The sequence below is a fragment of the Moschus berezovskii genome, chromosome 18 (assembly GCF_049115385.1).
Source record: "Moschus berezovskii isolate FMDL1 chromosome 18, NW_MosBer_1.0, whole genome shotgun sequence".
Classification (NCBI taxonomy): Eukaryota; Metazoa; Chordata; class Mammalia; order Artiodactyla; family Moschidae; genus Moschus; species Moschus berezovskii.
Window position 1 is genome coordinate 66,455,595 of NC_142477.1, and position 16,719 is coordinate 66,472,313.

At 42.7% G+C, this 16,719-nt stretch overlaps 1 protein-coding gene across 3 annotated transcripts in view; it reads left to right on the plus strand.

The window, feature by feature from the left end:
- PIK3R1 (phosphoinositide-3-kinase regulatory subunit 1) overlaps window positions 1-9,023 on the plus strand; it is a 92,757-nt gene extending 83,734 nt beyond the window's left edge. Inside the window, exons 1-10 of one of the 3 annotated variants that reach the window (XM_088827739.1) lie at window positions 74-647; window positions 4,026-4,131; window positions 4,663-4,761; window positions 4,888-5,068; window positions 5,318-5,443; window positions 6,162-6,304; window positions 6,507-6,683; window positions 6,782-6,850; window positions 7,560-7,730; window positions 8,574-9,023. In XM_088827739.1, the coding sequence (XP_088683865.1) occupies window positions 632-647; window positions 4,026-4,131; window positions 4,663-4,761; window positions 4,888-5,068; window positions 5,318-5,443; window positions 6,162-6,304; window positions 6,507-6,683; window positions 6,782-6,850; window positions 7,560-7,730; window positions 8,574-8,763 (1,278 nt within the window). In that variant the 5' untranslated portion in view covers window positions 74-631 and the 3' untranslated portion in view covers window positions 8,764-9,023. Of the gene's footprint in view, window positions 1-73; window positions 648-2,440; window positions 2,630-4,025; window positions 4,132-4,662; window positions 4,762-4,887; window positions 5,069-5,317; window positions 5,444-6,161; window positions 6,305-6,506; window positions 6,684-6,781; window positions 6,851-7,559; window positions 7,731-8,573 lie in introns of those variants that run through there. The other 2 variants (XM_088827737.1, XM_055421934.2) reach the window with 2 other exon arrangements.
- The last annotated feature ends 7,696 nt before the right edge of the window (window positions 9,024-16,719 follow it).

Below are 16,719 nucleotides of genomic sequence, written 5' to 3' on the forward strand. Positions count from 1 at the left end.
TGCAGGGCTGTCTGTGCTGGTGCGTGGGAGGAGGTGGACGCGAGCGAGGCACGGTGTTCTGGGCCCTTCTGAGAGAGGTTCAGGCCTTTACAAGCAAGGCTTTGATTCTATTTTTTGCTGAACTAGCTCAGCCACTTCCTGTGTTTGGCAGCGCCTAGTGCCTCGCTGCACTGTGGCCACTTGAGCCCCACGAGCCTGCGAGCCGTGCTGCCGCCGCAGCCGATGGAGAACCTATTTTCGGCCCCCTGACAATGGCCTTCTCACTTCCTCGGCGAGGAGGAGGAGGAGGAGGAGGACCCGGGCTGGCACTGGCCACTTGTTAGCCGATGATGACAACTTGGACTTGGGCTCCCCTCCCCCACCCGAAATCCCTAGCTCAGCAAATATTTGAACCTGCCCAAGTTAATCATGAAGCCGCGATCTTTATCTGAGAGGGACGTGCGAGCGCCCCGGCTGCTTCTCTCGCCGGCGCGGCCCCGGCCCCGGCCCCGGGCGGCCCGCTTGTGCTCGGGCTGCGGGCGCTGAGCGGCGCTGCCGCGGGATCCTGCGCCGCCTGGCTGGAGGAGGAATCGGTTTGGGGATTTTTTTTTTCCACTGTCGGATACAAGCATTTCCAAGGGAAACCGTTGAAATGCATAACCTGCAAAGTAAGTTGCCTTTCATTTGTGCACTGTTCTGCCCCTTGGCTTTTGCAGTTTTGGGGGGACTCTTCTGGAGGGCTCATTTCTACAGTTTGTGTGTGTGTGTCCCAGGGAGAGAGGGAGAGAGAGTCAGCACTGCATGAGGAGGGCAGATGAGAGATCAGGGGAACCACTCTCCCATTTCCTTGGGCACAGTGTGAAGGAAAGATGGGGCTCCGGTTGGAAATGGGGAGGGAAGGTAATTACCAAGTGCTGGTCTGGAAGTTGGGGTCTGGCCAGGCCTGGGAGGGAGGTGGAGAGTCACCTGTCTCCCTGCCCTCCCCCTGGGTCTGTTTGCCACCTGGGCTCCAGCGGCAGGACCGGTTTGCACCAAGTGCGTCCAAAGGCATGGGGTGGGGGAAGCCCGTGGGGCTGCCGTAGCTGCTGGGAGGACTTGGGTCAACATTTTTATTAAACTCAAAAATTTTTTTTTTCTGATTCTTTTCTGAGGGCTTATTCCACCCCCCCCCCACCATGACTTTTACCATTTTTACAATTTGTCTTTGCATTTCGGGTTACTTAAGCTTTAGGCAAAGAGAGCATGTGAGTGAGAGGGTGGGAGGGTTTAGGATGCATCTGCCTTCCTCCTTAGTGGGAAAATGAAATAAGCTGGAAGAGGGACACGTGAGCAGTGCTCAGAGACTGCCTTGCCTTTGCTATTTCTATATATTTTATGATTCCAAATTTGACAGAACTTCTAAGAATAAATTTCAAGGGCTTCTGTGTTCTTTAAATTGTCACAGAAATATGTGACAGGCACACGTACGCAGATCACACAGCCCACTGTAGTTTTTTTAAATTAGCTGCATTTACATGGGTGAGGGAAACCTTTTCTTCCTTCCTCCCTGCTCATTATAGAAGAACTAGCATTTAGATTTATAGGGGAGTTGGTTTCTTTACATTAAATACTGCAAAGAAGAAATAATAATATTTCTTCCCAAAGTGAGGCATTTGAGATGGAAGGGGGAAAAAAGTACCCCCCCCCACCAAGTGATTACATCACCCACCCCCTCAAGCAGTATTTAGCACAGTAAATCTGAAGATGGGCTCATCAGTGAGAAATACTTTGCAAAGATAACTCTGCCTGTACTCTGCATTCTGATATATGGCCTTTTTGGGGGGGGGTTGCATTCCATATTTATCTATAAAGTCTCGTTTCAGCCGCAGTGTTTAATAGAGATTTTTGCCTCTACATTTTCTTTTAATTGTGTTTTCTAACGTAGTACATTTGTGACAGTGTATAAGTTCTGAGTGCAGTGAATTATGGAGGGCTGAAATGAAATATCCAGGGAGTTCTTGATCCTTCTTGCTCTTAATATATATCGGAGGCATTTTAGGACTGTAAAACATATCTTAAGTATACCATTTGGATGCCTTTGTAAGATTTTTAAACCAAGAAATGATCAGGCTATCTATAAACCCAGATGCACTAGGGGGAGGTGAGGGGAAAGCTACGTGCTGCTGCATATCAGCTTTTGTCAGCCTGCCAACAGTGGAGCATACCATGCTGCAAGGAGCAATAAAAAAGGAATTAGAAAACTCACGGCTCGAGAAGAACAGTCAGATTAAACACCTTTTTGAAACGAAGAGCGTTTACACATTGCAGCTCTGTCAGATGTAGGATCTTCGTGAGGTCGGGGCTATGTTAAGGCTGGTAGGGAAGAGAAATGATGAAGCAGGAGTGGTCTGGTGACATTTTTGTGACTTGATTGGCTGGGGTGTGTGATGTCATAGGTTACAGTGCAGCCCCTTATAGGTTTTAAAATGAATTCCAAGACACCATTACAAAGAAAGCCGGACTCTTTTCTTACAACTGAGCTCAGCCAAGGAAACTCTCGCACAAATGTACAACACTGTTTGGAATATGGAAGACCTGGATTTAGAATATGCTAAGACAGATATAAATTGTGGCACAGACTTGATGTTTTATATAGAAATGGATCCACCAGGTAATACTGCAGTATTCTTTAGAGAACTGGTTAATGTTGTGGCATTTTTTTTGACAACTGCTAATAACAGCTCCTCTTTGGCTGTCTTTTATTAATTTGTTCTAATTTAATGAGTTTGCTCACAGTGTGAAAATGAAACAAATGGTTTGACTGCCTGTGGAAGCAAGCAGGTCAGGCTGTGTTGGGTAAATGCTTATTCTTAGTTGAATGGATATAAATTGGATTCCAGTTTTTCACCTGTGTCTTTCGTTACTCGAGCTTGTTTGCTGTTGGTTATATTGTTGTATATCGTTCCTTTAATTAAGAGGCTGCATCCTTGGTGCTTCTTTTCCGACAGTGGTTGAGAACAGTGTGGTACTTTGCAGTGATAACACTCGGTACTTTAGAAAGCATGTCAAATGTAGCAGTGATTGCAACTCAGTTCTTGGTGCCCTGAAACTATTCTGAATCTAATGTTGAGACTTTGTCTGCTCTGTCTTCTTTTAAGATACTGCAGTGAGAGAAGTTGGCTTTCCATTATTGAGTCTCAGGCATTATGAGATTATACCTGCTAGACTCCTGAAATAATTTTTGCTTAAAATGTAACAGTGGTGCTTTAAAACTTATGACTTAGAATTTAGCAAGATATCCTAGACCTCTTTGACTTTCTCAATTATTTCAGCCTTCCTCCCAATTAAATTCAGAAACTCTGCAGTCTTTATTTGTCACCAATTGGTATATGAATACTGATTTGACATTGAGGAAGAGGGGATATGGTTTTTAATCAGTCTTGGCATAATATAGAGCATAGTTATCCAATAGAATATTAACAGGAATACTAAAGAGATTGAGGTCACAGAGGAGTCTCTTCAAGTGGCATTTGGCAGAACAGTGCCTGAAATACTAAGATTAGAGAAACCCAATTCCTCCTCCTAAAACATATTGCTGTGTAGATGAGCTTTTTTATTACCGCAACGGCATTTTTGGAGGACAGAAAGGAAATTTGTCTTTTATAATTAAATAAGAGGAGGAAATTAAAACCAAGCCATGTGATTCCTCCTGCTGCTACTCTGTTCGTGGTTTCTTACTTTAGACAGATTTGACCAGATATGAAACTTTAACACAACTCAAACCTAAAAGTAGAAGATGTTGTGACTCTGGATTTACTTTGAAATTCATTTACATGGCCAGCCCATTTTATTTGCTAGTCTCAACTCTTTTTTTAAAATTTTAATCTGTAGTCAAAAATGTCTGATTTAAAAAAAAAAAGTTTCATGGACTTGTACATTACTGCTGTGTTTCATTGCTAATCTTTTCTACATGAAAATGTTATTTATCTCAGGGAATGTGGGTAGAATTTTAAATGTTTATTTGCAGTTGGGATTGCAAAAACTTTTTCTTTCTCCTCCATCTACAGCACTGCCTCCCAAACCACCAAAACCCACTACTACTGTAGCCAACAACGGTATGAATAACAATATGTCTCTACAAGATGCTGAATGGTACTGGGGAGATATCTCGAGGTAAGGCTATAGAGACTCTGAGTTTTTCAGCAGAGCTGGGGAGTTTAGATGAAGAGAAAGAAAAGCAAAAGCACCAGCTTGCTAAATTCCATTTTTAGGATATCATCCAACATAAGCATGAAGCATAGTTGGTTCCCTTCCAGAGACGACCATAGAAGTCACTGAGCTCTGGGGAGCTGTGGGTGCTGGATGCCGCAGGAAATTAAATACCCGAGAAGTTTCATTATTGACAGAGATGTCAGGGAGGCAGTAGGGTGAAGTGGCACTGCCTCAAGGCAGAGTATAAAGTCACTCTCTCTATTAGACAAAAACTCTCAGAATTAACGTTAAACGTAATGAAGTGGCATTTTTAGTCTAAGCTGTTTTTTTTTTTGAGGGGAGTGAAGAGGAAACCTTTTGGGGATCATGGTTTTCTATACTGATTTGTTCAGAGTGACTAGGGTGTTAATTTTGAAAATGCCTTTAAAAAATATAACTCGAGAACCATCAAATCTTCGAGGTGAGCATTGTCTCATGTTCTTTTCACTTCAGGGAAGAAGTGAATGAAAAACTTCGAGATACAGCTGACGGGACCTTTTTGGTACGAGATGCATCTACTAAAATGCATGGGGATTACACTCTTACACTAAGGTGAGTTAGGGTACATGGCCAAAATTGACATGTTCGAGGTGATAGTAGAACATACTGGGTTTTTTGCGGGTTTTTTTTTTTTTTAAAGAGAATTCTAATGCCATTATTTTTATATTGCATTTGCAGGAAAGGAGGAAATAACAAATTAATCAAAATATTTCACCGAGATGGGAAATATGGCTTCTCTGACCCATTAACCTTCAACTCTGTGGTTGAACTAATAAACCACTACCGGAATGAATCTCTAGCTCAGTATAATCCCAAACTGGATGTGAAATTACTTTATCCAGTATCCAAATACCAACAGGTAATCACATACCCATGTTATTATATTTGTAAAAGATTCTTTTAATGCTTAGAAAATATTTTGAGTCAGATGAATTCCATGTCATTAAACTCAAAAAACTTTCAAATTGTAATTTTGTGATCACAAGTTTGTAAAATACTTTAACAAAATATCTGATGTGGAAAAATCCTCCAACAATGGTCATTTAAAAGTACCTTATCAACTGAATTTATTTTTCTCTTTTTCTTCCAATCTCTATAATCCTTCCAGGATCAAGTTGTCAAAGAAGATAATATTGAAGCTGTAGGGAAAAAATTACATGAATATAACACTCAATTTCAAGAAAAAAGTCGGGAATATGATAGATTATATGAAGACTATACCCGAACTTCCCAGGTGAGTTTTCTGTGACAATCACATTAAAAGTGTAGAGTTCTTAATTCTTACAATCAAGTGCATGTTATATTCAGCTTCAAAACAAGACTGTAAAATGTTTTTCTGGTAATAGAGTGAGGAGAGAGATTTTATTTGTGAATCATTGTTGATTATTCTAGTACGTACTTACTATATCTCTAAACCTTTTAAATGAAGCCTGTGAGTATCAGAATAATAAATTAAGTTGATTTGACATAATTGCTGGGTGCAGAATTCTCTTTAGAGTAAAAGCTAATAATAACTGAAAGTTCTACAGACTTGTCTAATCTCTGAAATGGGGATTTAACCATGATAGGTAGGTCCTGCTGCAATGAAAGGTTGAGGCTGCCTTGTTTTCCTAGAGGCTTAATCTCCTCTAGGCCATCGCATATCTGGGACCGCCAGAGGGAGCAGAAGGATGCCAGAAACTGCTGATAAAAGTGGAATGGTTTTTAAAGATGAAAACTGTAGCAAAGTGTCAAGCAGTCATCTTCCATAGACTGGGAAAATTCTCCAAAGGAAATGTGTGCTTCTCTAATACTGTTTTAAGGAGTTTTATGAATTAGAGTCCTACCCTGCTAACAGAGGACTCACATGCCAGATAGTAGTGCCAATCAATTGTCTCTAGTAGTGTCTTGCCATAAGAAATTGTCTGTTTTGTGAAAAGAATGACCTTATCTTATTAAAATTGGTGTTGCAGGAAATCCAAATGAAAAGAACAGCTATTGAAGCATTTAATGAAACCATAAAAATATTTGAAGAACAGTGCCAAACCCAGGAGCGGTACAGCAAAGAATACATAGAAAAGTTTAAACGTGAAGGCAATGAGACAGAAATCCAAAGGTTGGTGACCTGAGAGGGTTTCACTGCCCTTGTGCTTTAGATCACCACAATTCTCTTATACTGTCTAAAGGTGACCTCTATTTCTGTGACATGACAGGGATAGAAAGCAACCTAAGGCAAACTGCTGGGGATCAATATTGAAACCTTGGGAGAACTTTCATGATTCTCCAGGTAATTACAGATGCATCTCTCTTGCCTACAGGATTATGCATAATTATGAAAAGTTAAAGTCTCGAATCAGTGAAATTGTCGACAGCAGAAGGAGATTGGAAGAGGACTTGAAGAAGCAGGCGGCTGAGTATCGTGAGATTGACAAACGCATGAACAGCATTAAACCAGACCTCATTCAGCTAAGAAAGACAAGAGACCAATACTTGATGTACGTACTGGAAGTGGAATCCTGCCAGTGCATGATAGGTAATTGCGAAAATAAAGGATAGGTTCTTAATCCATTTTCTTTTTAAAACTCTTTTCCAGGTGGTTGACTCAGAAAGGTGTTCGGCAGAAGAAATTGAACGAGTGGCTGGGCAATGAAAACACTGAAGAGTAAGTGGCTAGTACAGATGGGAGGGGGCAGGGGTGTTTTTTTCTTTTGAGGAAAATGCACCACTTGCTTTGCCTGCAGAGCAAGTGAGGAATGGACTATCTTGTAGGAGAAAATACATCAGTCACATTTCCCAGAATTTTAAAAAAGGAAAGTTTAGCAAAGGAGAATGTAGATTTATCCACACCACCTCCCCACGCCCACCATAGACTGGGGAATAAGTGACGCTGTGTCCATAATGAAGCCCCAGGACCATCTGGAAAATCCCAACATATTTTGGGAACAGTCAGAGGGGAGTTGGGAGGGAGACAACTGTTGTTTAGTATATTTTTAAAGGTTATGTATACCTTTTGTTTCAATTATTTAAAAGCTGGCATTCCTCCTAGTCAGTCAGTTTCCTGATCTAAACTGGACAGACAGGATTGTTGAATACCGTCCTCTCTGCCCAGGTAGCTGAGCATAGTTGCCGCCTTGAAAACAGGAAGAGTCTCACTTAGTCCTGCTCACTTTGTTCAGGGGGTTGAAGGCTAAACTCTATGAGGAAGCTCAGGCCCGAGGAGCTGGTTGAGTCAGCCCCGTGACCGCCAGCCTGAGTCGCTCAGAGGAGCGGCAGGAACTAGGTTGAGGCGATAGGCGGGCTCCTTCTCAGAGGGGCAGGTGAGTGGCCGCCATGTGCACTTCACTCAGAAACCTCCTCTTCTACCTTTTCAGCCAATATTCGCTGGTAGAAGATGATGAGGATTTGCCCCACCATGACGAGAAGACTTGGAATGTTGGAAGCAGCAACCGAAACAAAGCTGAAAACCTGTTGCGAGGGAAGCGAGACGGCACTTTTCTTGTCCGGGAAAGCAGTAAACAGGGCTGCTACGCCTGCTCTGTGGTGTACGTATCTCCAGCCAGCCAGCCAGCCTTGGGGGCAAGGATTTGAAAAAGTTCTAATTTTCAAGTATTTCAATAGTGTAGAAGAGGAAATAAAACCTAATATTTGAACATCTAAGCAGGAGTATCTGTTCAGAGGGCTAGTAGAAAGCAGTTTTCAGGTGGAAAACTGGGGCTCTGGGTGGCAGTTCGGCAGCTGTCTCATCAAGAGAAGCCTTTTGTTTTTCATCTTTAAAATGGAAACAGCCATACTTGCTGTTTTGGGGCTTCTGTATAGTTAAAATCTGAGGAGATTCACGTGGAAGCACCACGAACAGGTAAAGTCCCCATCAGGGACAGGTTAAAACAGCGAGAGAAAGGGCTCTGCTCACCAACCCTGCCATCAGTACACCCAAAGAGAAGACATTTCCCTCCGAGGGCCGGTTTTCCTTTGTTTATTAGCATCATAGTCTGGGAGTATCGTGAAGGGCGAGAGGTTGGATCACTAACATCATTTCAGAGAAGCGAGTGGCCTGCTGAAGGAAAAGGCTCTCAGGTATTTTCTAGCCTGTCATCTCCCGCCATGTAAGCAGAGGACTGCTGCCACAGGAAGGAAAGGAAAAGACCTTGAATGAGGGCAAGGCAATGGGAGAATTTAGAGCAAATGGAGAGTCTGTGGGCATTTCCAGACCCATCTCAAAATGACCATCCAGTGGCTCAGTGAAGCTGGTTACCTCCCCAAATCACTGAGCCACTAAGGAACACGGGGGCAGCGCCACCGTCCAGAGCTCAGGCGGCGTCGGGTGTACCTTGTCATGATGCTCTTCCCTGAGCTCACGCAGGCCCCTCTGCTCTCCCCCCATGCAGGGTGGACGGCGAGGTCAAGCACTGCGTCATCAACAAGACGGCCACGGGCTACGGCTTCGCCGAGCCCTACAACCTGTACGGCTCCCTGAAGGAGCTGGTGCTGCATTACCAGCACACGTCCCTCGTGCAGCACAACGACTCCCTCAACGTCACGCTGGCCTACCCGGTGTACGCGCAGCAGAGGCGGTGAAGGGCCGCCCTCCAGCCTGCTCCTCACCTTCGACTCCCCAAGGCCTCTGGCAAGCACAGGGCTCCCCTGCAGCCTGACCTGGGGACTGAGCTGCGGACACCCAGCCGCCTGTCTTCAGATGGGACCCCACGGCAGGAAGGGAAGATGCATCGCAGGGCCCCGCGCCGGACGCCGCCGTTCCTCGTCTGGAGTGCTTCGTCAGCCTTCCTCGCTTCCCTCTGTTTCGGTTTTGGGTTTTTTTTTTTTTCGGTTTAATTTAAAGCCACAACTACACACAAAGAGAAAAAGAAATGCAAAAATCTCTGTGTGCAGGGACAAAGAGGCCTTTAACCATGGTGCTTGTTCGTGCTTTCAGAAGCTTTACCAGCTCAAGAGTTGGGACCTTGGAGACCGGAGCGGGGACGGGCTGATGAGCCCTAGCCTGGGGTCGCTCGGTCCAGCCTGGGTGTTGCCATGCGCGGTGGCCCCAGACACACTGCACTGTGGATTATTTCATTTTCTAACGAAATGAACCGATATGTAGCAGAAAGGCACTTCCGCTCGCAGGGAACATTTGAGGGAACGTCTGCTCCATGCGTTCAGAGGAAATTCTGTTGTAGCAGAGTGCCAGAAAGTGTTTTGTTGAAATTGTCAAACCAAGAAGACCCACCAACAGAAAAATGGAGCTTCGAAAACAGGACTTCAAAATGACATTTAGTATATAAAATATGTACATACTATTGGATGACTAACTATCAAATAGATGGATTTGTATCAATACCAAATAGCTTCTGTTTTGTTGTGCTGAAGGCTAAAATTCACAGTGCTATGCAATTCTTAATTTTCATTGTTGTTATGTTTTAAATGTACCTTCAGAATAAGCTTTCCCCACCCCAGTTTTTGTTGCTTGAAAATACTGTCCCTGATTTTTTTTTGTTAATATTCATTTTGTTACTCATTTCCTTTTTTTTTTTTTTAAGAAATGTACAGGATGCCAGTTTAAAAGAAAATGGCTTCAGAATTAAAACTATGAAATATTTTACAGTCTTTCTTGTACAGAGTACTTGGCTGTTAGCCCAAGGTTAAAAAGTTCATAACAGATTTTTTTGGACTAAATGTTTTGTTGGGCAGTGCCTGATAAGCTTCAAAGCTGCTTTATTCAATAAAAAAAAAAAAAGATATATGAATATGACAAAGTATCGCTGAGTTCAACAATGTTGTTTCAAGACTTAAGATACGGTACCTGGCAATGTTTGTTTCGTAAAGAATTGTGAACTTCTTGAATCTAGGGAGGGAGATGTAGCGAAGGGTTGTACAAGTGGGGTGGGGGCGGGTTGGCGAGATGGCATGCACTTTCTCTTTCTTGTGATTACGGAGACGTGGATCACTGCAAAGTGAAGTCTCTTCCCACCTTGATCTGCTACTTACTATGCCCTCATGACAGTTACAAACCTACTGGAACACTAGTTCTTAGGAAGGCAGGCAGGGTCCTAGAGCAGTGTTCATCCTTGCTGGAAACACTGATTTCAAAGTATCATTGCTGCATTTAGAAACCCTGTCTCTCTTTAACATTAGACGACCCATTAACAACCAGCCAACATCCCTTTTAAGAAAAAGCATGACCTGAAAAAGATATTTTTATCTGGACATCTGCTATTTTCCTAGCTTTCCATTCAACTTAGATCAGAAAGCCTCACATGGTCATCATCGTTCCTGCCCCGATTGTGGGGAGCTTGTTGAAGTCATGGCCATTGTAGGAATCAGTAATAGTCCTCATTCACCCAGATAATTGTATGTGTTATACTTCATTGTGGGGAAGAGGGAGGAATTGTTAGCGTATTCTCTCCAACTTAAGGCAAGAGCAAGAGGTCTCTATCCCCAACTTCTGTATGTAAAAGCCTTTCAGTTTAGTGGGAACTGTACTTTCACTGGAAGGAATAAAGGGGAGATTAAAATGGAATCTTACAACTTCAGTTCTTCTTGCTCAATATTAGATTCTCCACAGCTTTGTTTCTCTTTCCTTCCAACTACTGGGGTAAGGGGTTTTGTTTTGTTTTTCATGTTGTTCCTTTGAAAGGATCAGTCCAGCAGCTGACTTAACTATAGAATGTATTTTTTTTTCCTTTTTACATGAAGCTACTCATATCAAGAGCAACAGTCAGTCTTACAGCCAGACTGTCAGTCCTCAAACTTGACTGTCCTGACCTGACCGTCTCCCTTCCATCTCCAGACAACTGATGATTCCCCTTTACAGCTATCCTTCCATGTCATACAGAAGCCCAACCATTAGTTAACAGTAGTTTATCAACTAGGTTTATTACTTTTTTGATAGCACATCCATGTATATTATTAAGTAACTTTCATTTAATTTCTAAAATATCTGAGATGGAGTAGTTCGTGGAAAAGCTACCATTCTGTTCACATATTTTGCTTCAACACTTTGCAAGATAGCATGGTATTAGGCACTTGCCTCATTTCTACATCTCATGAGCATAAATGCAGTAGATTTTTCTTTGAACAGCAAAGGCAGAATTCATGATTTCCTGTCACAGTGAGTCACACCTTACCTAGGATGCTATGCCTCTGCCCGATGCCTTATTGATTGTATATAGCATGCCATCACATCTGCCTTTGTAGATGTTTGACCAGCAGGGTTCTTATGAGTCCAACCATTCATCTTACAACACTGAGTGGCTTACGAGTATAAGTGGATCCAGCAGAGGCATTCCTGATACATGTTTACATCCATGTGTTGATTTTCCCCACCCAGTGTAGCATCCTGAAGGTAAAAGCCAGAAGCTAAGCTGCAGAGAGGCTGTGATGGTTTGCAGAAGTGGGAGCACTGCGCCCTGACGTTACACACGAGGGAAAAATCACAACCATGTGGAAAAGGCAAAAAAACCTTGTTTTTGCAACATCTGACAACTTCACGGCCCTTGATATATGTATATATGTATATGTGCATGGACTGTTTCCAGTACACCTTTCAGCCAAAACAGATCCACAGTTGCTGAGTTCAAGTACATAACGAGACAATGTCTAGTACAATTCTTGTATATGCGTATGGGGTTTTTTTCTTTGAAGTTGTTTTGCTTTGTCTTAACAAAGGTGAAAATTGTTTGCAAGTGGAGTGAGAAGTTCATAATTCTTTGGCTTTTTTCTGTCGTTTAAAAGTTACTCCTTTTGGGTAGCTGGTCTACGTGACTCACTGAACTTGGGAATCCTTGTGTTCAGTGTGTCAAGTCAAATGTGTTTATGTGAGCTGTCACTGTGGGGAACCAATTGCTTTGTCATATAGCTGGTTATGAACTAGTAACGTGTTTGGGAAGTCCTACTGATGTTCCTTTTTGGGAGAAAAATTCTGCTGGTTCTAACAACTGTGCTTCTGCTATGCATGGTATCCAAGTCAGTTGGAAAGCAGACCCTGAAATTTGAGTTTAGGGTCATTTAAGAAAGGGGCAGTTTAGCACAATGCCTCACATGAGACAAAGTTCTGAAATGCCAAATTCTTATTTTTTAGAAATCTAGGTAAACAAATTACTAGTATAAATGACTAGGATGAACAGAATTGGGTTCATTGGAAACACTAACCAACTTAACATTGAGCTTGTCACCATGAGAGAGCATTAGCTGCCCAGGATGCTGCTATTTAAAAAAAAAAAAAAAAAAAGGCAAAACAAAAATAGCTCATTTATATGTGTGTATTTTTTAAAGCTACGATCTGTTCGATGTTTTTACAAATCTGTTTCTATGACATTGTTAAAATAAAGTTGGTCTTTTGACGAGAGGGAGGTTGTCATGGTCAGCTGTAATTTTGCCTTTACAAGGCACCTGGGGTGGGGGGCGGGGGGACTGTGCCTCCTTGACATTTGTTCAAGCTATAGGTTCAATGGAGCTATGTCTTGTTGTTTTAAGTTGCTTTAATGCATTGTATTAGGTCTTCAAACAGAATAAAGGTTGTTTTGAAACTGAAGTCATAGTTTGAAATTTCAACAATCACCAAAGAAGTTTTAAACTCTCTTCCTCTTTCCATTAATAATGTTGCATCTCCTTCTGTAGTCTCCCACCCATCCCTGTCACGGTCATTATATTATCTCGTCTTTGTCCAGTGAGAAAAACAGGAGTGGTCACGTGAATGACGGGTCGGTGCCATTTACATCATTTCACCATATTCTTAATGGTGGAAAGAAATAGCTCTAGGTAATATCGTTTCAAGGCACTGCTCTTGCTCTAAGAAAACGTAATCACTGTCTGTCCCTCCCATTCACCGTCTGTCTCCAAAGCTTCAGAATTGTTCTGTAAAAACTGGTTGGTGAAAGTAACCTCTTTGTCCCTCTGTTCTGCGGGCTGCATGTCTGGACCAGCCATAGCATGGGGCACTGCAGCACACAAAGGTGACATGGACCTCTGGACAGGAAACAGATTCACTCTGGATTCTGCTTTCACGTTATAGCCTCCAGTCAATATATGTAAACCATTCTTAATCTGAAATAACTTTCCCACTTGTTTTGATTGCTGACTGAATTTATAATGAGGTCACTTTAAATGCACCTGGCACTTAACACCTAAGCACAGTGAGGGTCCCAGACATGAAGGCATGGTCTGGTGATGGCGATGAGACAGGCACACAGTAATTACAATCACGGCAACAATGACGAGCATACCAAGTATGGCAGTAACTCGGGTTCATTTCCTGCTCTTTCCCTGCTCTATTACAAAGAACTGTATACTCAGACGCTCTTGACCTCTGGCTTCTAGGTAGTGAATCTCCCAGCTCCTGCCAGAAAGACTTGGGGATCTGAGCAGCCTTCCTGTGCTCCTCTCTTCCTCTCTGTTCTCTGGCAAGTTGTCTTCCCATTTTTACTCTAAACCGAGGTGTAGTTGCAGCTTTCTGTTGCTGCTCAACCTCTGGTTTCTCTCAGAACTCCCAGTTTGGTTTCAGAGCCAAACCTAGTCTGGTTTCTGTCACCTAAGTAGCCAACCCTCTTTATTCAGGCCTTTCTTCAAGGCTAGATTCATTTCTCTTTTCCTGACTGCTCTTTGATAGGCCAAGTGATCATTATCCATTTAAACTATGTGTTATCTGATTGAATAATTCTTTCACAACTATGAGTTAGAAGACAATATCTCAGGTGGGGAAACTGAAGTATTGAATCTAGGTGACTTATCCAAGGTCATGCAGCCCTATGACCGCAGAGTACTTAGGCAGTCTGACTCAAGCTAGAGCTCTTCACTACTAAGTGCTGGAAAAGGCACTAGGGAGTTCAGAGAAAAGTTCACTGGTTGGTCTTCCTGCTGGGGGATCTAACGATACAGCTCTCACATGGTGGAGAGTGTACAAGTGGCACATAATGAATGGCAGGAAATGGCATGGGTTTGCTTTAGACCAGTGGTTCCTGCCGTGTGGTCCCCAGACCAACAGCATTAGCATCAGGACCACTTGGAAACCTGTTACAAGTGCCTCTTCAAGGTCCCCACCCCTGACCTACTAACTCAGAGTGAGGCCCAGAAGTCTGTTTCAGGAAGTTCTCTGGGTGATTTTAACGTATGCTAAAATTTGAGAATCACTACTTAAGATCACCAGATAGTTGAAATAGTGCTTATATTTTAATTAAGTCACTACCATTAATGAGTGATATGTAGGTTTACTTTATCATTTGTGTTCATAGCATAGACTCTATATAGGGAAGAGAATAGATCCATTTACAGCTTAGGAGGTCTTACCTAGGTCAGCTCTTTCTTTAACCCAGCTGTGGGAATTTGACCAACTCCATTTATCTGTCTAGACCTCCAATTCTACACCTGTGAGGTAGGGTTATGAGAAAGTCCAGAAAGTCTTCGGGACTCCTAGAGCACGTGTTGTGTACTGAATGAAACAACTCAGTTGCCCAGTTCTCCACTTACAATTTGGCCAGGATTATAACCCACAACATGACTGTGGCTATAGACCACTAAGATTGTAGTATGGTCGTTTATCTGTAGCAATGGAGAAGAAGCATTAGCAAAACTAGAATCCTCTTGATCTTGTTCATGTCTTAAAGCTACACTTCAGATGAGTCAAAATGGGAAGCCAAGTTCATGATAATATGATGAAGAATACAGTTAGAGGTGGCACTTTGTCCGTCTATCTAAACCACAAGACCCTGAGTCAGAGAATTTGGCCTACCAAATCTTCTGGGACATGGTTGGAGTTAGGTAAGTATAGTAAGACTTGATACTGTGTCAACTCAAAAAAATACTGCCCCCCTGGACTTGCCCCTTAAAAACAAATAAGTATTTGTCTAAAAATAAGGATCCTGTAAAGACTTAAATGTACAAGACCTGAAACCATGAAACTCCTAAAAGAAAACAGGGAAAAAGCTCCTTGGTATGGGTCTTGGCTATGATTTTGGACTGGACACAAAGAACAAACAACAAAATCAAAAATAAACAAGACAGACTACATCAAACTAAACAGCTTTTGCACAGCAAAAGAAAAAATCTACACAATGAAAATACAATGAACAGAAAGGGGAAAATATTTGCAAACCACACATTTTATAAGAGGTAAATATCCAAAATATAGAAAAAATTCATATAACTCAATAGCAGAAAGCCCCACGAATAATCCAAATGAGCAAGAGACTTGAGTAGACATTGTTTAAGGTATTCAAAAGGCCAAAAAGCACATGGAAAAAATATTCAAATCACTAGTCATTAGGAAATGCAAATGAAAACCACAAGTTGTCCCCAGAATGACTATTATTGATAAGTGATGTCACCCAAACGGTGACATAAGTGACTCCTGATTTGACTTCCCCTCACACAAGGAACAATCAACAACTATTCATGGACAAGATGCAACTGAGAATCCTAGAACAAGGGAATGAGGGAAGCATGCCCCTGTTTCAGTAGTTGTCCCAATCAGCAGCTTTGCTCATCTGTAGAACCAAATCAATGGCCCAGTCTGGTTAAGGATACCGGTCTATCTGATTCAAGTCCCCAGTGGAAGAGTTTTGCCAGGCCTGGAGCCTGGTCTGCTCACACCCAGGCAGAAAAGCTGAGTCACAGGCCTACCTGCTGCAGAACATGGCTCCCATCCCCATCTGACAGAAAGGGCTGGTGAAAACATCTGGAAGCTGTGAAACCCAGCAACACTCAAGCTGAGAGGCAGGTGAACAGAGCTGATCACCCTCAGAGTGAAGCTAGTGGACCTGTTCAGCCAAGAAACTTGGGGCCCAGGTCTCTGTGAGTCAAGACCACAAACAGAGCTTTCGTGGTTTTGGAGCTACTTTTCTCAATGTGCCCAGGCAGGGAAACAAATTCATAGCCCTGCTCATTGCTGAAGACAGCCTTCAGCCTGTCTGACCAGGGAATCTAACCAGAGCACACAGGAAGCTGCATAGCCCATCCAATAATCTTGCTTACATGAGAACTTCAACAGAAAGCATACCCATGCTTTCTCTGTCTCCAGAGCAAAATTGGTGACCAAAATATTCAGTGTACAGTGTTGACTGATTCAGGTCCCCATACAATGAGTTGTGCAGGCCATAAGTCCTATCCTGCTGTCCTGCCAGGGAAGGGAAGCTAATTCATAGTCCCACTTACTCCTGAGTACATTACTCAGTCCCTGCCATCTAGTAAACATGACCAGAGAATCCATGTAACTGTGGAGCCCATCCTAAAGCATCATGTGGGCAAGTAACCAAGCTAGCAGTCTTATCCAGCTGTTCTTAGCCAGTGGCACATGACCCCACTCCTGACCTCAAAACTTAAACTGCTGCCTGACCTCAAAATAGACTCTAATAGCAGACTCTGCCTGCCCAAGGTCATTACCAGGATACCTGTCCATAAACCCAATCTGAACTAATTGGTGAAGAATTATTTCTACCAAAATGTACATACAATGTCTGGAAGAGGAGGCTACATACTCAAATGCACAGATATCAATGTAAGAAATCAAGGTTCACAAAAAATTAGGTAAATATCATACCACCA